The 21816-nt window shown below is 37.8% G+C and overlaps 1 protein-coding gene and 1 pseudogene across 1 annotated transcript; one reads left to right on the forward strand and one right to left on the reverse strand.

Annotated features, from left to right (window-relative positions):
- Nucleotides 1–904: 904 nt before the first annotated feature.
- On the reverse strand, nt 905–2484 carry LOC110103998 (phytochrome A-associated F-box protein). The gene has a single exon (XM_020832920.2). It carries the CDS (start codon nt 2136–2138, stop codon nt 1068–1070), a length of 1071 nt encoding a protein of 356 aa, XP_020688579.1. The 5' UTR covers nt 2139–2484; the 3' UTR covers nt 905–1067.
- An 8075-nt stretch (nt 2485–10559) lies between these two features.
- The window catches only part of LOC110103963, a 34021-nt pseudogene continuing 22764 nt past the window's right edge, over nt 10560–21816 (forward strand).

Genomic DNA, 21816 nt, shown 5'->3' on the forward strand with positions numbered 1-21816 from the left:
CAATTGCTACCGACATGTGGGAATCTTGAGCAATTTTTTATTTATTTAATAAGAAAATAATTTAATTCAGAAAGTCTTCTTATTAATGTATTAAAACCCTTGCAAGCATTTAATCAATGACGCCGATCATCTTGAATGCATGCTGCGATGGAGCTATATTGAATGTGGCATTTGAGTAGAAGCTTCTTTTGTTATAATGTACTATGTTTCTTGTGCTATGGTGTAATAACACAATTGCATTATGCTACTTGTTATATTTGCTGAAGTTCATTTACATTTTATGTTGTATTTGAGAATTGAATGGCTCCAATTTTAAGTTATGCAAATAAATCTTAACTGCATCATTACATCATGATTGAAAACTGTTTATCTTGTAGGCTTATTCTGTTTAGATCTACATTGATTAAACATCCTTATTTTCGAGGGCAAAACAAATCAGTCGTTGTCCATGTTGTGTCGAAGTAGAAGCAGATTTTAAAATATTGATCTTTAATTACATCTTAGGGTTCACAAAATGCAGATTTACACTAATAATCTGATTATGAGATAAATAAAGCTGCTTGAAGTATTTTTTTTTCATGAATTAGTTAAAAATCATCTTTCGTGGCTCCATGTGCTGCTCTCAAATATGGAAGTTCTCCCCAGCTCATCCAACATAACCCTTCAGCCTACATGAATGCAGAAATAATCACCTTAAATCTTGGATTACATTGTCAAATAATTTCACAGGATTTAACAGTTATATTAGCTAAATCCTACTAAAGTTAAATCCTAGTTGTTGCCAAACAGGCCCTATGTTTTACTAAACCTGGTCTTGCATGATTTACACTAAATCCTACTACTGCTAAACATCGCCTAAGTATGCAAGTTGACAAAACTATACCCAGTTCCAACCCAATCAAGCTATAATATACCATAGCAGACCCCTGAATATATAGGCAAACTTTTAATTTGTATCAGAAACAGAAGATCCAATTAAACAAGTAAACTAAAAAAGAAATGCACAGAGTCAAATCGGATATATCAAAAGCAAATATTAATGAAATCCAAATCCCATGGCATACTCTTCATGAGAACACTGGCCTGTCCGTCCACGCCCCTGAAACATGTCCATTCTCACAGACGTAAGCTCGAACAACAGGCTCTCCATCATCATGGAAGCCAAACACTGTCCTCAAGCAGAAGGCAGAATGAAGATCCCAAATTTCTTTACAATCACAGAAGGCACAGTTCAGCCCAATCTTGCTCCTTTTGCTATCATTTATAGTTCTCCAAACCCTAGAGTGCTTGAAATTCTTAAACAGACCCCTAAATAGCTTATAATTCCGCTTCTCCTCAACATGGATGCATCCAGGCCAGTCACATATATAAAGGGAATCATTCCTGAATCTGGTGGCCAGTAACTTGCTTCCTTGTTCCCTGCTTAGATTCCAAGCTCCTGAGGCCAAATGGGCATTCACCGGGCTGCTGTAAACACCATCGATCTTTCTCTTCTTTGAAATTTCCTGGTAATTTGTAAGGGGCATTTCGTGGAATAGATTTTCATTTTCAGGTGGAGAGGGAGTTGAATCATGAGTTTCGGAGATATCATAGATGGTATCAAAGTACAGATCGTCAAACAAAGACCAGCAATCGGAAGGAGAAAGGGAAGGCGTATTAGCTGTGATGGTGGTGGTGGTGGCGGTGGTTGTGGCAGCGGCGGTGGTGGTCGCTTCAGCGAAGACGGGGGGAAGGAGTGGCGCAGGCGACCGGCAGATGTAATTCTCATCCGGACCAATCTCTCGTTCTAGTCCAAAGTCGGAGTTTTCGAGAAGGACTCCGGCGCGGAGGAGACCAGGGCAGCAAACGGAGATCTTGTGAAGGGCAGCCCAGCCTCCGGGAGGACCGGATGGGGGCTTTGTCCCCAGGTCGGATACTAGGGATGGTAAGGAACGGAAACACTTGTCTCGGCAACAGACGTTGCGTAAGAGGGAGGCGAAGCGGGTGGAAACACAGGCTAGTCGAGCCCAGTCGCGTGGGTCAGACTCCAGGTTGGCGAAGATGTTGAGGATGATATCGTCGGATAGGAGCACGAAGAGGCCTCCGGCGACGGTGGAGCAAGTGGTATCTGTGATTTGTTTAGTGTTGATACCGTCCATGATGGGTCTGGGTCAGCTTTGTCTGAAGAACAACCAAGTGCGACTAGCAGGTAACCTACTAGAACGCTGGATCTCCAGTGAAAATTAAGGAAATAAATTCGATATAGAAGTGGGAAGAGGAATTAAATGGTTGTTGGGATCGATTGACAACGAGAAAGTCACGAGCTTCTCTCATGCTGGGAACGAACAAATTGGGAGGCCGAAGAAGAAAGACGAGGAGAATTTAGATGAATGAATTTGATTTTCGATCTAGTGGAGGAGGTGAGCTTAGTGGTGATTGGAGAGGACGGTGGAGAGCTTGTGGAGGAGAAGACTGGGCGGGGGTTGCCACAGTGAAAGTGGAAAGCATTTTTAAGCATATTTATTAATATTTTCGTCCTTTTTTCTCTCTCTCCTCTCTCGAACTGTGAGTTTGTGGAGGGCATTTAGCCGGGTCATGGGTGGGTAGCAGGTATATTTCAAGCGCCTTTGAGATTCGTGCACAGACCATCTGGCCTTCTGCCCATCATGCTATATCGCTATGGCAATTTTAGTCTATAATCTCATCCTGACAGTGACGATCATAACGTTCAAATCAGAATTAAGTTGAGATTAAGGCTTTTTTTACTTTTTTTAACAGTTTTTTAATAAATTTTTTTATACTAAAAAATTGTTTTAAAAAATAATAAAAAAATTATCTCAAATTAAATCTAAGACTATTTTGAAACAAATTTTTTAATATCTTTTAAAGTAATCTTTTAGTACAAATATTTCTAGTTCAAAATTTTTTTATACTAAAATATTATTTTAAAAAGTAGTAAAAAATTGTCTCAATGAATCTAAGATGTAAAAAAAAAGCATTGATTATATGATGTCATCCATGAAAATTATAACAACGTATGATAGCCCAAACAATATTAAAAAAAGGACACCAATTCAATGCGGTTGATCGATACATTACCATCAAATTACTCCAAGAGGAATATGTATGTAGTAGGGCTGCAAACGAACCGAGCCGAGCCGAGTATGTGTGTTCATGTTTGTGTATGTTTAACATTAGCTTGTTCATGTTTGGTTCGTGTTTGATTCGAGCTTTATTATTTGTGTTCATGTTTGGTTCGTTTACTGAAGGAAAGGATGAACCGCTGAAATATGAACCGCGTCTTCACTCTTTAGCGACCTCCTTGACGAGTCGAAGGAGGAGGAAGGCCGAGCTGCTGAGCGCCGACGAAGGCTGAGCCGTTGAGCGCCGACGAAGGTCGAACCGTGGAAACTGAAACCCCAAATCGCGCTGCGCCTGCGCCTCTGCTTGTGCGGGATTTTTTGTGACTTGCGAGAGACGAGAGTGCGACAAAGTGGGTGGGTTAGGGCAAAATATTTATTTCAGGGGGGGGCAAATTTACTAAACTACCCTAACTATAACTTCTTCTTTTTTTTTAGGGGGGGCAATTGCCCCCCCTCAAATCTAAACGGTTCCGCCAGTGCTTCTGTATTTGTAACAAGACTTTAATGGTTCTGTCAGAACTAAAAAAAAAATACACCATATAAAACACACTATCAAAAGAAATACATTATATAAAAAAAAGCATATTGATATTTAGCACATAACGAAATTCAAACCAATGAGCTAATAGAAGTTGAGAGTATAATAAACCAAAACTTAAATAAAGCATGTATATATGTCAAAACTATAAAAATATAGTAGCTCGTTAAACAAAATTACAATAGTTTTCTTCACAAAAAATCAAAAAAAAAAAAAAATATTATGCTCCTTATCAAACCAATGGGATCTCCTTTGTTTCCTCCCTAATCTGCAAGATGTAATATAATAAATTAGTAGTTGTAAGGAAAATTTTCACCAACTAGTATTAAAAGTTTTGTCTTATCATACCTTCACTTTTCTCTTTATACCATAAAAATTACAGTATCAATCACTTCCACAAATAAGATGTTCCACTGTATCTGTACTTAAAGATGATCTATATTGATCAATAACTCTTCCACCGGCACTGAAGGTGGCTTCTGAAGCAACCGTTGTAATTTGAATAGAAAGAATGTCACAAGCCATCCTTGACAAAATACGATATTTTAGATTGTTAGCCTTCCACCATTCTAAGCAATCAAAATGAACTATTGGATTTTCTTCCTCAATGAAAACTCCATCATCCAAATACACATCAAGCTCATATTTTATAATGTGACATCCCAGGTGTCTATAGTGAAAGGATTCATCGACAGTCTTGATCAACCAACACTTCATACTCCCTTGCTTAGACCTGAAATTGTTAACCATACATAATGAGCTTCAAAAAGCCCAGCAGGTCACCAAATACCTACAACTGAAATCAAAGTACGGTGCGGAAGCAATATGCATGTCAATCAGTCATATCATTACAGTCACTTACACATGATCATTTGAATCAATGCAGAATCAGAAAGCAATGCATAAACAGTAATCAGTACGATAATAGAAATCAATACAGGAACGTGTGAAGTTATCACTATCAGTGGAAGAATCAATAAATGGTATAAAAGTTCGTAAAGCCCAATGAATCAATACGTGCGTCAAATCTCTACAGTAGTAGTCATTATCTATAACATCAGTCAATTCTGTAGACAGTTAAATCGTTAAAGAAATCTTCGTATCGGTAATATCAATTAAATCAGTGAAACATATCAAGATGTACACTTGCAATTCAGTTATCTATATCACATGTTCAGTGAATCACATGTCACTTACATAATATATCACGTGCATAATGTCAATAAAGTGCATCAGTAGTATCAGTGCATATATCAGTATCAGTAACAATACAGTGACATGAACAATAATGCTATAATAGTAAAATCATGCATTAACAGTAAAGTCGTGCAGTAACTAAATCCATACAGTAACGATAAATCCGTACAATAACGATAATAATAATGATTAAACACATGTATTTCAGTAATCAATAGTCATACTCACAACATACTCAACAAGTAAAAGCCCTGGCTATTGTTAACCTAAAATTGTCGCTCATACCTCTGTTTCGACCAAACTAACCCCACGGCTCTAACGAAAACTACCCACGATCTCGCACAGTTGTCGCACTCTCTCGACAGCAGCCGACCCATATTCTCTCCCATGATCCCCACGATCGCAAATAACTGCAAACTTACGACTCAAAACAACGAAAAATCCCTCATTCACTCTCACACTCTCAGAATCGCATAGAGGAACAGAGCAACGGAATAGAGAAGGATTTTCGGAAGACTTACCTCAGACGAACGAAGCCCGACGCCTGCTCCACACCGCCAAACACCGGCTCTCCGTTGAACCCACTGACCCTCCGTCGACCTCGCCAGTTCTCCTCTATACTCCGACGCCTGTCCCGGCCTCCTTCGATGTCGACGCCTTGCCCGAACCCGAGCCCTAGCCGTGGTCTCCGCTTCTTCCTTGTCTCTGATCGGGCTTCTTCCCGATTCTTCCCCTCTTTCTCTATATAATATGATATATATTATCATAATATAATATATAATATTAAGATATATATTATATATGTGTCGAGTGTAGAGGTCTGCGATCGTTTTGTCCCACAGGGATAGTGCGGTCGTACCCTCTGCGTTCGTACCCCACAAGCGGTGCTCCTTCGGAGGTCCAAAAAATCGATGGCGCGGAGAGGCCAGAATCAGATCATAATCACATCAAAAATGGAATTTTTGGAGCTCATAGTGGCAAGAGTCGTCAATCTTTACCCGTCGGCACAGTATTCATCTCCTTATAACTCCCTTCAGTAATCACGTGATCAGTTGAGGATAACACCAAATCGTATTTAAAGGAAAGCCCGTCAGCCCACCATCCTGTACAGGTCAATCAATCTCCAACCAACGGTTCAACCAGTTCTTACTTGTCTTTTACACACAGTAGTATCACAATAATATCATAATAATTTCAATCATATAACCACATTCATCATTATCATCAACGCATTGCAACCAATAAACATGATTTGGCTCAATTTAGAAAACCCCTTAAAATATCGTATAATTGACAGAAGTCGTTATAAAATGCAAAGTTTCAGAAAATTATCAAATTACTAGAAATCTTGTAAAACAGCGTTTCAAGACTTTACTTGTACTGAAGCAATATTTATCAACATCCGGATAATTTTCTATTCGATAAAAATTGCACAGAACTCAAAATATTCTGTGAAAACTTTCCAGAAAATACTCAAATCGAGCAAAATCATTATTTCCATAACATATCAAAAGTTACGCGGTAAATGCTTCGTCAATACAAAAATATGCACATTTTTCGATAACGGAAACACAAAACTGAGCAGGAAAATACCAAAACAAGAAATCTTTGAAATCAAAAATAGGATTCGGATTCCTTACTTCGAGACAAACAATTCTTTCAACAACGATGACGGATGAAAAGCGCTCCGCGGCCTCCGAAATTAAGCCTTTCTCTTATTTTTCCTTCTCTTTTTCTCTCCTGCCTTTTTCTCTCTTCAAAATGATCCAAAATATCTCAATTCCAATACTTATCAAACAGGATCGTCCCGGACGATTCCTATTCGTCCCGGAATGATTTGCCCTCTAGACAAATCTCGTCCAGACGAAGTGTATTCATTCCTGGACGATTTTCTCTCTGGACAAATTTCATCCTGACGGTTCGTCTAAGCTCGTACAAGTTCGTCCATATGAACCATATAGATTCTTCATAATTTTCTTTAGTTTGTCCCGTACTAAAGTCGGTTCGTACAGACTAACTACACTAAAAAAATGCACTTCAAGGGGTTTTACAAGCAATTCCAATGAGTTTTTCCAATTGGATGCCTTCTTAGAAATATTTCTTTTAATGTTGAACAGAAAAAGTAGTGTTACAGTTTGAAATATTCTCAAATCTTCTACCATTCCTCTCTTTCCATATGTGATAAATGACACAGCATATAAGCACAAAGTAGAAGTTTTTAACCTTATCTTTGCCTTTATATTTTCTTTTTAACCATTCAAAAACCTGCAAGATAGTGGGCCTAAAGAGGAAACTTTGCATTCCAGGAATTAAAGCACTAATAATAGAGAATGAATAAGAACATTCAAAAAACAGATGAAAGACCGTTTCATTAAAGGAATGGCATAATTGCAAGTTTTCGGAACCAAAATATTTCTTATTTGAAGAGCATTTGTAGTCTTTAAGCCTCATACTAATGCCAACCAAACAAAAACCAAATGCTTAATAATGTTTCTTTTAGCTCAAATCATTTTATGCCGTTAAAAAAAAAAAAAAAGAGCAACTCTAAAAATCAGAATAAAACTCCTCAATGAAACTTTTGAACTTATAATTGTTCCAATTTTTTCAAACCAGACAGGGGCCAGCATCCCCAATATCTTTAAATCCCCCAATGAGATTTCTCAGATTCAAAGGGAAATTCTTAGAAAAAACTCATTGAGAGCAGGAAATCAAGTCCTTCAAGAAGACATAAGGAATGTTCTCCACAGAAAACCCCCCTAAATACTCAGTAATAGTAACATTGTAACACCAATGATCCCATTTCAGTGATATAGGTGCATTTTGAGTGATTTTAAACTTGAAGCAAGATTTAACTTCAACAGCAGTCTTACAGATAAATTTCCAAAGTTTAGAAGCAGATGCCGGGGGGTTCTCCAAGGGGAACTATAATGATAAAGGAGCCAAGAAGAAAGATGGGTAGGACAATTATACATCCTGAAAATAACTGAACAATTATAAGCAAATTGCAAAGCATTGATAGAGGGAATGCCTAGGCCACCCTTGTTTTTAGGCATACATGTTTTATCCCAAGACACCATGTGCAATTTTTTAGTGATCAGTGAATCCCCAAAAAACAAAAACCTTGAGCTGGTTTTTTTTTTAATGAATTTGTAAACAGTTTTAGGTAATATGGAACCCTGTATCCAGTAAGCAATAGTATTCTGAATAGTGAATTTGATGTATTGCAATCTACCCGCAAAAGACAACAAGTTAGCCTTCCAACCGTTCATTTTCTTATTGACACTATCCATAAGAGGCAAATAGTATTCAATTTTGAGTTTATAGAAAGATAACGGGATGCCAAGATAAGTAATTTTGGTAACAATGTTGTGAATAGAGAGAGCTTGACAGATGTCCGTAGTATTCCTCTGATTCTTAGAACATGATGACACTTTTATCATAGTTAACATGAAACCCCGTGGTATTAGCAAAGTCCCTTAAAATGATAGCCAACTTGTTACAATTCTCAGTAGTGGCCTCCAAAAAAATCAACACATCATCTGCATAAAGCAAATGAGAAAGAGAGTAGTTATCTAAGGAAATGCCTCTAAAACCTCTACCCTTAAGGAGGTTGGAAAAAGCATCCATCACTAGACAAAAGAGATAAGGACTAAGAGGACATCCTTGTCTAAGCCCTGCAGAAGTAAAAAAATAGCATTGGGAGCACCATTAAGCACAATACAAAAATTAACATCAGTTATACAGGCTTTAATCCAATTTACAAAAAGGTTAGGAAAACCTTTTTGTAACAGCCTAGCTAACAATATTTCATGAGACACAGAGTCAAAAGCCTTTTCTTACCAACAGAAGAGAGAATATCACTAGCCAGTAAAATATTGTCAGTGGAAATTCTTGACTTAATGAAACCCGCTTGATTGTCCTTGACAATCAAATTCATAACCGACTTCAATCTTTTAGCAAGCACCTTTTGCAATGATTTTGTAGAGAGCATTACACAGAGCGATTGGTATATGATCAGAAATTGCAGTAGCATTTTTGTGCTTGGGAATAATAGCCATAGTCGTTGCTTTAACACTATTGGGCAAATAACCTTTTTGGAAAAAGGATCTGATAGCCCTACAAACTGAGGGGCCAATAATATGCCATGCAGATTTGTAAAAAAAGAAATTGAACCCATCCGATCCAGGAGCATAATTAGAGGAACCCATAAAAATATCATTTTTAACTTCCTCATCCAACACATAAGAAGTGATAAGATTAGCATAACTATCAGGAAGCATAAAACCAGAGCGAAAACTATCCAGCTCCATATTGGAAGGAGCAGGGAGATTATAAAGACCTTGAAAAAAATGGATTATGGAAGAAATCACATCAGATCTAATAGAAGCAGGATTGCTAGCTAGCAAATAGACCAAAAACTATTCCCCTTAGGGGGTGTTTGGTATCGGATTTATTCTTTGTTTTAAGTAGGATTTACCTTAAATCCAGCCAAACGCAAATATGGGCACCTTAAATCCGATAAATCTGTAAATCCTCGATTTGCGGATTTACGCCGTAAATCCGGTAAATCCCGATAAATCCTAATCCCGCTAGAAGTCGGATTTACGGGATTTGGCCGAAGAAGCGCGCGAAAGGGAGAAACTTACCTTCACAGCGAGCGATCGAGCTCCTGTCGTTGCTTCAGATCAAAAATGTTGTAACGTCTAAATCCGCATGAAGGGAACATTGTCGAAGGAGCGAAATCGAACAACAACGAAGGTGCCGAAGAAGCGACTCGTGCAATCTCTACAGGAATCCTGTTTGCTGAAAGAGTACCGTGCAGAATCAAAGAGTACCGCGTAAGTCGTGGTCGCGAGATGACATCGCCGATGACGAGCAAGATCAGATTGCGACCTCCGGTGGTTACGAAGATTGAGATAAATGGATCAGATTTACCGCTCTTGCGCTGGCTGCAGCAGGTGGAGGTTTGTCGACTATTTACTGGGTTTCCAAGCTAAAGGGGGAGCATATTTACCTATTTTCTTTCCTTTGATAGAAAGTGATTTTGTTTAGGTCACAAGCTGCCCATTTATCCATATATCAAAATATCATTATGATTTATTCAAATAAAGTGATTAGAATTTTTATTTTTATATTGCACACAATATACATATTTGGACAAATATATCATTTATTTTTTATATGATGTTATTTTTAATGAAAATACTTTTTTTCTATTAAAATGTGAGGGATCATTTGAACAATGCTACAATTAGAATTGATTTCTTCGAAACATTTTTTTTTCTCCAAATAATTTGGTGCTTGAAACAACGATGTGCCCTTCGTCTCACCGGTCATCTCTATTTCAAGCTTTCAACAAGCTCACTTAATGATCATTGTGTATAAATTAATTATCTAATTTAACTTAATTAAATAGTTAGTAATATAATTAGTAATTAAATAGTTTGTAATTTAATTAGTAATTAAAATAAGCGGCTTCATATTACTCATTCGATTTTAAATCTCCAACCGTTTTAAGTCATGTAATTTGTTGCCAAATATCTTTTTGAATTTAACAGGATTTAAAATTTTTCATACCAAACACAATTCAAAATTTGTGAGCCTAGTATTTACTAAATCAGAATTTACTTAATTTAATAAATCATACTAAAATTAAATCCAATCTTATACCAAACACCCCCTTATACGTCTTTCATGAAACATCGTTTTAATGTAAAGGCGGCTAATTTATATTTCCTTTTTAGTTGGCTTTCCATCTTCCCTGCTGCTGCTCGCAGAAGCTTGTCTCAAATGTGCTCCTGGTCAAGTGCACAGTGATCACCAAGAGGTATAGTGAGTAGTGAGTAGTGAGTAGTGAGCAGTGAGCAAGCAAGAGCGGGAATGAGTGTAACAGAGCTCAGATTTTAAAAGATTAAACTCCATCTAGGGTTTCTAGTTACCTCATTCCGGTACAAGCATTTCGCCGGATCTCCCATCGCCGCCGGTGCCCGGCGGTTATGAGCTGAAATGGGCTGCGTCTTCGGCAAAGAGGCCCCGCTCCCTCCACCCTCCGCTTCTTCCGTTCTCGACCGGAGGCGTGATCGGGATGGGGAGAAGCTCAGCAACCCATCCACCACTGGACTCGTGGTCTCCGGCCGCCGCTCCCAGGTGGCGGTGCCGAAGATCGAGAGCGCGACTGGCATCTACAACCAAAGTCGGGCAGAGGAAGAAGGGCAAGCCGCGGAGGACGACGGCCCAAAAAACGTTCACCATCGACGCCGGCACCGTCCGAACCCTAGGCTGAGCAACCTTCCGAAGGGCGCCCATGGCGATCAGGTAGGCGCCGGCTGGCCAGCATGGCTATCCGCCGTTGCTGGAGAGGCCATCAAGGGTTGGATTCCCCGTCGTGCAGATAGCTTTGAGAAGATTGATAAGGTTATTTTTTGCATTGCTGTCTGCTTAATTCTGGTTCAACTGTTTCATATTGTGGTTTTATTTATTGTAGTTGGGTGTCGTTATATATTTTAGATTGGGCAAGGAACATATAGCAATGTTTACAAGGCTCGAGACACTTTGACGGGAATGATTGTTGCATTGAAGAAGGTGCGGTTTGACAATTTGGAACCAGAGAGTGTTAAATTTATGGCCAGGGAGATCTTAATACTTAGGCGGTTGGATCATCCTAATGTGGTGAAGCTGATGGGGTTGGTTACTTCTAGGATGTCTTGTAGTTTGTATTTAGTTTTTGAGTACATGGAACACGATCTTGCGGGCCTGGCTGCAAGCCCTGGGCTTAAATTTACGGAGCCTCAGGTTGGACCCGTGTATGCGCGTGTCATTCCAATCGCCTCAATCTTGGAAGTTTTATTTGACCATTTTCACTGTTTTGGAACAGGTTAAATGCTACATGAAGCAGCTATTGTCAGGACTTGAGCATTGCCATACACGTTGTGTGCTGCATCGTGATATTAAGGGTTCAAATCTCTTACTTGATAATAGCGGGATATTAAAAATTGCCGATTTTGGGTTGGCAACAATCTTTGATCCAAATTGTAAACACTCAATGACTAGTCGTGTGGTAACTTTGTGGTATCGTCCTCCTGAGCTTCTTTTAGGGGCTACTGATTATGACGTGGGTGTGGACTTGTGGAGTGCAGGGTGCATTCTGGCGGAACTCCTGGCTGGGAAGCCCATTATGCCTGGGCGAACAGAGGTAACCATTCTTATGATTTGCTAACCATTAATTCTATTTGCCAGAACTAGAGAAAATTGGTTGATTCTTATCTGCCTTCCGTTGAAATTATTCTGCCTTTTTAACAAGGTTGAATAGCATAATTAATATCGCAGTTAATCTGTCATCTCTTAAGTCCGTGTTGCCCTTAAATTCTGTATGATGGATAGCATAACTAATATCATAGTCAAGGGTAAAATTTTCTTCTGGCCTTTTATGTTGCCTTTATTGATCCATTGACTTTAGTTTATTGGTGTCGGATTGTCTAGCATGTAAGATATGCTTCATTGCCAACTTTCTCATTAATCTATGCAGCCTTCTTCATTCCTCATAGATAATATAGGTTGAGTTCTCTCTTTATTATCTATAAATTTGTCCCTTCATTCCCTTTTTAGATAGCTATTGAAATTAATTAATCAATACTTTAGTAAGGTGAAAATATCTATGAGTTTCTCTAGCCACGTGGATGTCTTATTCCACCGAATTTTAATAGCATTGTTGTGACAGTGCCCCGTTATAGAAAACCTCAATATTGAATCCGTTGGTTTGATGGATGCTTGAATTAAAACTTCCTAGTTATTGATAAAAATATTGTCATACATTAGGGATTGCACAAATATCAAATAATTGTCTAAAAAATTGCGAATGTTTTTATTACTTTTGTTTAACATATTCATCCACACATCCATTTTGGTAAACAAATTATTTACTGCTATTCATTTTATGTTTTTGCAGCTATGTGAAGCCATTCATATTCATCATAATTCACTTTTGATGTTGACATTATGCATTGCATTCTCTTATCCTATTGATAATGGTCTCATATTTGTGAAATTTCTACTTAAGAGTTGATTTTTGATGCATACAATTTCCATTGAAAAGACAAGCATTGATATGAAAAAAACTGAGAAGATTTATGGAAAATACAGAAAATGACATGATACTTGTTAATTCAAGGATTTCTAAATCCGAGAGATTGATTGTGGGGAAGGACAGGGTAATTCGAGGATGCTCGTGAGTCGTGAGTCCATATAGTTATTGGGGAGGGAGGGAGGGGAGCAACTAAAGCTTTTTACTCATTGCTTTTGCATACCCTAATTCTCCCAGAGGGGTATTTATAGCATTATAAGACCCATAAAACCTAATAATTTAATCTCATATGACTCAATAAATTATACATTTACATTTATTAAATAAATGCAGCACTTGCTTTATGCCAGATGTTGTAACGTATAAATACTCCCATCCTGAATTTTATTAAGCAACATGAATAACTTTGGACTCTTGGTTTTATTTATATTCACTCTGCAGTCAACCAACTGTCTTTTACGTGAGAAAAACTACTAAGTTGGCATCAATGACTAATTTCCCTGCTCATGTACATCTTCACTGGTGATTGAATAACGATTTTGTCTTGAACCACTTGAAAATGAGTTGGATATCAAATGTTAGTTCCTGAAATTTAATTATTTTTATTGAATATTTAAAAGTTTGGACCTGTAATTTTTAGTTTAAATACTTCCATGGAATGCCTCCCCCATGTCGGAGGTAGATGTAACATCCTCTTCTATTGCCAAGGAGGAGTTATCAACCCTCAATACTGCTGTCCTATGGGATGAAGAGGATGGAGGAAATCAGAATTAGATGAATAATTTTTTTATTTATTTGCATCTAGATCTTATGCATAACATATTTACCAACGCATCCTAATTCTACTATTTAATACAAGCAGTGTCAATGAATCTAGCGGCAGATAAGATCAGAGAGAGTCACATTGAATAACATATTTACCAACTCATCCTAATTCTACTACTTAATACAAGCAATGTTAATGACTCTAGTGGCAGATATGATCAGAGAGAGTCGTCTTAGATGATTTGGCCACATAAAACGTTGGCCTTCCGATGCCCGATTAGGAGTGTAAATGTATTAGATTTGGCCAATATTAAGAAAGGTAGAGGTAGACCTAAAAAAATTTGATTAGAAATTATTTATTAAAAAAAATTAAATGTGAATTTGACTCTTAAAAGGACACAATGGAGAAAAAAGATTCATGTAGCTAACCCCATGTAGTGAAATTGAGGCTTGATGTTATTGTTCTTGTTATTGTAGTGTTAATGAATCTTGCTTGTCAAGCTCAAGCTATTTATATAACAGAACTATGCTATTCCCTTTTGTCTTGATATTCAACAAGCTAAGCTGATGAGAAAGTGAGAGATGTAAAAAGATGTTGATTTCACTCACCTCTTAGATTTTTGGTGATTTATTCGTAATAAATCCGGTTCATTAATTACTTTACTTCTATTACGACAGCCTTTGTGTTGTTAAGTCTTCTATTTTTCTTTTTGTTTTTCCCCCTATTAATTTAATTGTTAGCGAAAGATGGAACTCCCTCTTTTCATTATTCTTCCAAGTTGCTTATTTTGGAGCATTGAATTGATGTCGTGTGGTTATGAAATGTCATTCTTTTTTGAATGATAGAGAGACATTACTAAAGTTTTAATGGTGCTGTTTGCATGTGCTATATTTCTGAGTCTCAAATTTCATTTTATTTGTTTCCAAGCTTTACTATTCATCCTTGACACTGAATGAATTACTGTATAAAGTTATATTCGTTCAATTGAAAAATTTTAACTGCTCTTGTATGTGTCTAACTTGGTCAAATTGGCAAACAGAGTTCATAAGCTGTTAAATTTTCAAGATTGTCATAGATTCTTTGTAGAAATAAGCAGTCCAAAATTAATTACGTTGCCTTTCCGTACTATGTTCTCTGTAAATTTGTGTTTAATTTTTTAGGTTGAGCAGCTGCATAGAATTTTCAAGCTATGTGGTTCTCCTTCAGAGGAATATTGGAAGAAGTCAAAGCTGCCCCATGCTACTATATTCAAACCCCAGCAACCATATAAGCGTTGTATAAAAGAGACATTTAAAGAGTTTCCTCCATCATCTTTGCAATTAATTGAAACTCTACTTGCAATAGACCCTGCTGAACGAGGAACTGCTTCTGCAGCATTAGAGAGCGATGTAAGCTTTTGAATTTGTGGTCTTTTATGTCGTTTTATTTTTTTATCATTCATTTGATATCGGAAATGAAAGAGTTCAAGTACCCTGCTAATCAAATGCTGTTTTAAGTTTTTGTGAACGGGAAAAATCTTTTTTTTCCATTAGCTTGAGCCTACTCATTTCTCTTATTTTTATGTGAATTTGGGATGAAGGGTGGTTTTTGGATTAGCCTTGTTTGGTGCCATCTAGGGGTGTAAGTGAGCCGAGCCGGCTCGTGAGCCGGCTTGAACTCGACTCGTTAACGAGCTCGCGAGCCGAGCTTATCGAGCTTTCTATCTAACGAGCCGAGCTCGATAAGGGCTAAAACTCGACTCGACTCGACTCGTTTACACCCCTAGTGCCATCCTTATGACTAAACTTTTCCTGGCAAAAAGCCCCCCTTTTTCAACAGGTATCATATGCTGTTTTACGTGACTTATGTATGTCTGCTGATGCTATATAATTCTCATAATGATAATTATTAGATATTGAGTTTCTTTTAGATTACTTTTTTGTTTCGTCCAAACTAATCAGGTCTTGAGAGGATTGGCAAATCCTCCAAATCAATTTGTAGATAACAAGTTAATTACACGTAATCAATTAGAAATCAGATGCGGAATTGGGTGCTTAAAAAGGTAATTCCTAGAAGTTGATCTCAACACTAAAACTCTAAACTCTAAGCCTAGCTTAAAAGTCGCAAAAACATTTGGTCACATAAAATGATATCCTTCCGATGACATGGTTAGGAAAGTATTAGACCGGTCTAGCCGTCCACACGGGACCGGTCTAGCGCAACAGAGGCAGGACTTCTCCTCCTGCGCATGCCGCGAGATCCATGAGAGCTTTTTTGGAAGGTTTTTTTGAGAGAATTGGGAGGGAAATTTGAATGTAGGAACTGTTTAGGGATTTCCTTTGGATTTGTATGCATTAAATAGTTTGTTTTACTACGGTTAGGGCATCTTGAATTTGGCTGAAATTTGAGATCCTTTTGATTTCTTTAGGCTCTAGCGGCGTCTAGAGATTTGGGAGAGATAGATCCTCCTCTCGAATAGAGGATCACTTGTATCTTGTTTGTTTTTCTTCCGTTTGTTGTTTTCTTCTCCATAAAGTGGTTGTTTTCTCTATTTTTTTCCATTGTATTCGTAGAGATCTCTTGATGTTTTCCAGAAAGTGATAGGTTATACTTGAAATCTTCAAGTGTTTCCTATCAAATTGGTATTAGAGTAGTTTTTGGGACCTTTGGTGGGCTATTTTGGTGAATTTCAACAATTGTTCTTGGATTTCGAAGAAAAAAGTTGTTGTTTTTGAAGGTCGAAGTCCAGATTTTTATTTCTACATAAATCCAGGGATCAATGGCGGCCAAGAAAATGGATGCTTTGGAGGAACGCCTCGAAGTGGAGATTGGACAAATGAAATCTAAAATTTCAGATCTCCAAACTCAAGTTTCAGATTTTAAAAAGGATGTTTCAGTCATCCATGATAAGTTTGATTCGAAATTTTCCATCTTGGAGGAGATGTTGAAGAAAGTGCTTGAGGGCCAAACCAAAATATCGCCATCGGAGGTGAGGGAAGGCGCCGATAGCCACAGAAGTGGGGAAAATCCGAGGCCAACCAGATGAAAGGAAAATCAAGAGATGGAGATTTTGGAGGGAACAAAAAAAAAAGCCTTCCCTAGGACCTATTCCTAGGGAGGAGTCCGATAGAGGGTATGTGAAGAGATGTGAGGGGGTTGGGCAAGAGTGGAGGGATGTTGAATTTGAAAGAAGAGGGGCTGAATTGGAAAGAAGAGGACTTGATTTTGATCGAAGAGGTGCCGAATTTGAAAGGGAAAGGGGTAATTATGTCCAAAGGGGGACTGCATATGAAAGGGGAGGGGTTTGTTATGATATAATGGGTGCTGAATTTGAAAGGAGAAGGTGAGAATTTGATGAAGGGCTTGGGTATGGATGTAGAAGGGGATTGAGACACTTGGGGGGAACCACCCCCTTGGGGAAGATGAAATTATGAAGGGAACAGAGGGAACAGAGGTGACCCCTTGGGGAAGATGAAATTATGAAGGGAACAGAGGGAACAGAGGTGATCTGAGGGTGAGGAAGCTGAAGATGTCTATTTTCGAGGGAGAGGATGCCCATGGGTGGATCTACAACAGGTTGATGGAGGGGGAGAGACTGATGGCAGCTGGGATGTGCTTGGAAGGGAAAGCTTTAGCATGGTACCAATGGATGGATACGAGGCGACCAATAAGGACCTGGAGGGAGTTTAAGGATTGCCTGTTGGAATGTTTCCAAACCAGTATAGGAGGAGACTTCTATGAGCAATTCTTCTCTTTGATGCAGGAGGGGACCGTGATGGAGTACCGTGAGCAATTTGAGTACCTTGCCAGTCCATTGGATCGACTTTAAGAGTCTGTACTGGAGGGGAATTTTATGAAGGGACTTAAGCCAAAGATCCGTGCAATAGTCAGAGTGATGAGACCTCGGGACTTGGGAGAGTCTATGGAGCTAGCTCATTTGGTGGAGGATCAGAGGCACCTGCAAAAAGGAGCAGGAGGGAGCAGTTCAGGAGGCTCGTATAGGATGACAAGCACCTTTTTTGCGCCGAAGGAGCTAACATTGGATACTCTTAGGGAGACTTCGAAGGAGAAAACTGTCGGAGGAAGACTTGGAGATAACTTCAAGAAGCTCACAGAAACAGAATTACAGAAGAAGGGAGGGGATCTTTTTAGATGTGACGAGAGGTATACGCCAGGGCACAGGTGTAAGGACCAAAGTCTTCAGGTTCTTACCGTTTGTGATGAAGAAGGAATGGAGGAGGGTGTCGTCTTTCCACCTAGCGGACAAGACAGATCTTTGGAAGGGGAGTATTGTTAGACTGGTTTTGCCGGTCCACACGGGACCGGCTCCGCCTCTTGCGCATGCCGCGGATGCCGCGAGATCCATGGTAGCTTTTTTGGAAGATTTTTTGAGAGAATTGGGAGGGAAATTTGAATGTAGGGACTGTTTAGGGATTTCCTTTTGATTTGTATGCATTAAATAGTTTGTTTTCCTAGGGTTAGGACATCTTGAATTTGGTTGAAATTTGAGATCCTTTTGGTTTCTTTGGGCTCTAGAGGCATCTAGAGATTTGGGAGAGAGATCCTCCTCTCGAATAGAGGATCACATGTATCTTGCTTGTTTTTCTTCCTTTAGTTATTTTCTTCTCCATAAAGCAGCTGTTTTCTATGTTTTTTTCCATTGAATTCGTAGAGATCTCTTGCTGTTTTCTAGAAAGTGATAGGAACTACTTGAAATCTTCAAGTGTTTCCTATCAGAAAGTAAACGTATTAGATTTGGCTTTTGTTAAGAAAGATAGAGGTATACCTAAAAAGACTTGGTTAGAGAATATTATAAATGACTCTTTTTTATTATATTTAAATGAGAAATTTACTCTTAACAGGACACAATGCAGAAAAAAAGGATTCATGTAACCGACCCCATGTAGTGGGATAAAGGCTTGATGTTGTTGTTGAATAAGCTACAACATTTTTAATTTCAGCCTTTGGATTATGGATTTTTCTGATTTAAGAAAAAAATGGAAAAGCTTAGGTGGCTAAATTGGGTTAATGGCTGAAATGAATATGCCAATTTTGGATTTGATTTGGATTAGTTTGACCTAATTTTACTTTATTTAGTTTAAATAAGTGATACTCGATTTAATTCAGCTCGAATCTGTTTCAGCCAAATTTAATTTAAATTAGGATTAATTTAGCTTGAGTTCTATTCGATTCCAAAATGAGTCGACAAGGATTATAACTTGATTTAAATTGACTCGAGGTGAAATAATTTAGATTGAGATCAAGTTTTGTTGAACGAATTTAATTATTTTTAATTGGATTTGAGACTGTTTGGACTTATTTAGTTCGAATCAAGTTGCCGACTTAAGTTGAAATTGAGTTGAATATTATCTGATTTAAAGGATTTGAGTTGGATTTAATTTGATTAAAATTTGTTTGATTTAGGTCGATTTGACTGCCTCGGTTCAATTCCAAAAACTAGATGATGATTATAAATTTCATTTAAAAATGAGGTCATCAGCATTACATGCAATTTGTCCATCTACCCCATCATAGGTACCAGCATTGTTTTTTGATATTAAATAATCGCCTCATCCAGCAAGATATTGATCATGCAAATTTCACTGCTATAGATTCATTGATTTGGGCTGTGTGCCTAACCATATTCCATGTATTTTAGGTTTACCTAATTTCTTCTTGTTTGTCTCATTGGTAAATATATTCTTTGTATGCCGGTAAAGTAATTTGAAGGCTGGTTCCTAAAGTACAAAATAATGTTTGCTTTAGTTTCCTCAAAAGTTTGATCCAAATGGCTAAAGATTGTTACAATACAGTTTTGGTGGAAAATTTATACGAATTTAATTTTCTTTGCTTCTTATGCTCAAAGAATATAATTTTTTGGTTGTATTAAAAATTATGTTTTGCTGTATTTATTTGTGTCTGGTATATCATGTAGTTTAATGTTTTCTTTCCTATGGGTCACTTACCTTTGTATGTATATATGTGCATTTTTTTTAACAGTTCTTTGGAATTGAGCCATTTGCTTGCGAGCCTTCAAGTTTGCCACATTATCCTCCAAGCAAGGAAATGGATGCTAAATTAAGGGACGAGGAAGCCCGGAGGTTATATGCTCGCTTCCCTTTTAATTTTGTAATTTCCATTTGATTACTCCATTTGTTCATAAAATTTCCGTATGTTGATCTAGCATTGTGTTTGGTTCAATATTTTTTCCAAACTTGCAAAATAATTACGGAGATTTTGCGTCACATCCTTGTATTGATTTTAGTAAACTTTGTAAAATCCAACTCCTTCAACATAATTTGAACTTCTCAGGACCTTCCTTAACACTTCTAAAAGAGAGGCGTGCAGCCACAACTAAAGGTTTTTTTTTTTTTTTTTGCATGTAGTTTTACTCATGTTTCATGTGATTATGGTTTTTACTTTAATCAGGACTTTCATCTCACTGTATAGCGTTTGGGTCAGGTCAAACCTACTGGCCTTTTCAGACTGTTACCAAACCCCGATGATTCACAGAACCCTCACATTTCTGAATCAAATTTGATATTTTACTTTACAAAACTTTAACCATAAACTACTTGTTGAATCACACATCAAGGAGGGGCCCACGGCTTTGATAGTTCAGCAATCCGTGGGCTGCAGTTGGAGATTTCCGCTTATGAGACCAAGATCTGTGGGATTGATTCCAAGATCCGTGAGATATAATTATTAGAATTAATTAGATTAAATGAAATCAATTAGATTAAATGACTTTCCTCTTCTGTTTATTAAAATTAATTAGATTAAATGTCTTTTTTTTTTCATTTATTTTTCTATAGTGTATATATATGTAATGATTCCAAAGAATAAATTTCGAATTCAATTTCCTTAAACAATTTCTTCATGGTATCGGAGGTTGGGAAAATCCTAAGCCTTCTCTGAGTGTCGATGACAAACCTTCATCCCTTTCTTCCAACCTTTAGCCAACGGTAACTCTCCATCATCCTACCAATAGCCTCTCTTCAAGCACCAGTAGCACTTGCCTAAAATTCATCTTCTCTTTCTGTTGAGGAAACTCAGCCATATACATGGATAGCAAGATCTCATTCTCCTACCCAAATATTACCAGTTTAAACAAACTCTGGATATGCAGACAACTCTTCTCTTCTTTGTTCTCTCATAAAAAATCTCAGATTTAATGGGCAATTTTTTTTGTAATGGTCTCAATCGGTGAGAATGTTTATTTGCGGGAGAGAGAAAGAAGACTATCTCACTGGTGAACCCCTATAACATCACAAATTGATCATCTCTACAGAAAATGAAAAGAAGAGAATCATCATGTCATGTCTTGGCTTATCAACTCTATGAATGTAGAAATCGGTGAGAACTTTCTTTACTGGACGACCCAAGAAATATGGGAGGCTGTTAAAGAGTCCTACGCCATTTCTGACAACAATTCCATGCTATTCACAATTGAGACTATCCTTCACGACTACCAACAAGAGGACCTAATGGTGACACAATATTTTAATACTCTAACCCGTTATTGACGATAATTAGATATTTTGAACAATGTCAATGGAAATGCCCGAAAGATGACACACTTCACCGGAAGATTGTTGAGGCAAAAAGAATATTCAAATTCTTGATGGGTTTGAACAAGAATTTGGATGGTGTTCGAAGGGAAAAGAGCAGAAGTGATGCAATCAAGAATTATTATTCAATGTTTTTGATGTTTTTTTTTTAATTTTTCTATGTTTTTGACTCTATGTTTCTTTTTATTTGTAATACCCTATGATGGAAAACAACCCATGATCATGCTCGGGTTTGGTGCTTTTAGGTAGTTTCACTCCATTTGGTGTTCTATTTCTTGTGTCTCCTCATATTCCCTGCTCGCTCACTATTTTCCTTGCTGATCCTCGGTTTCCCTGCTGACCCTCGGTTTCCCTGCTACTGGCTGCCTGTTGGTTCGGTTTCCCTACGTTGGTTGCCTGTTTGGTTCGGTATCCCTGTTGCTAGCTGTTCAGGTTAACCCCCTTGTTGATTCCTATGTTATGTGCGTTAACTTCACATTAAATGGGATATATTGATGGGTTCCCATTGGTTGTTTTGGTGACACCTTTATGTGATTAATTAAATGTTTTTCCCTTCTTTCTCC

Source organism: Dendrobium catenatum, unplaced genomic scaffold (assembly GCF_001605985.2).
Source record: "Dendrobium catenatum unplaced genomic scaffold, ASM160598v2 fragScaff_scaffold_142, whole genome shotgun sequence".
In the NCBI taxonomy this organism is placed as follows: Eukaryota; Viridiplantae; Streptophyta; class Magnoliopsida; order Asparagales; family Orchidaceae; genus Dendrobium; species Dendrobium catenatum.

Bases quoted from the DNA above. Each gene is read 5' to 3' on its own strand.
- LOC110103998 (XM_020832920.2), bottom strand. From the start codon at position 2,138: ATGGACGGTATCAACACTAAACAAATCACAGATACCACTTGCTCCACC.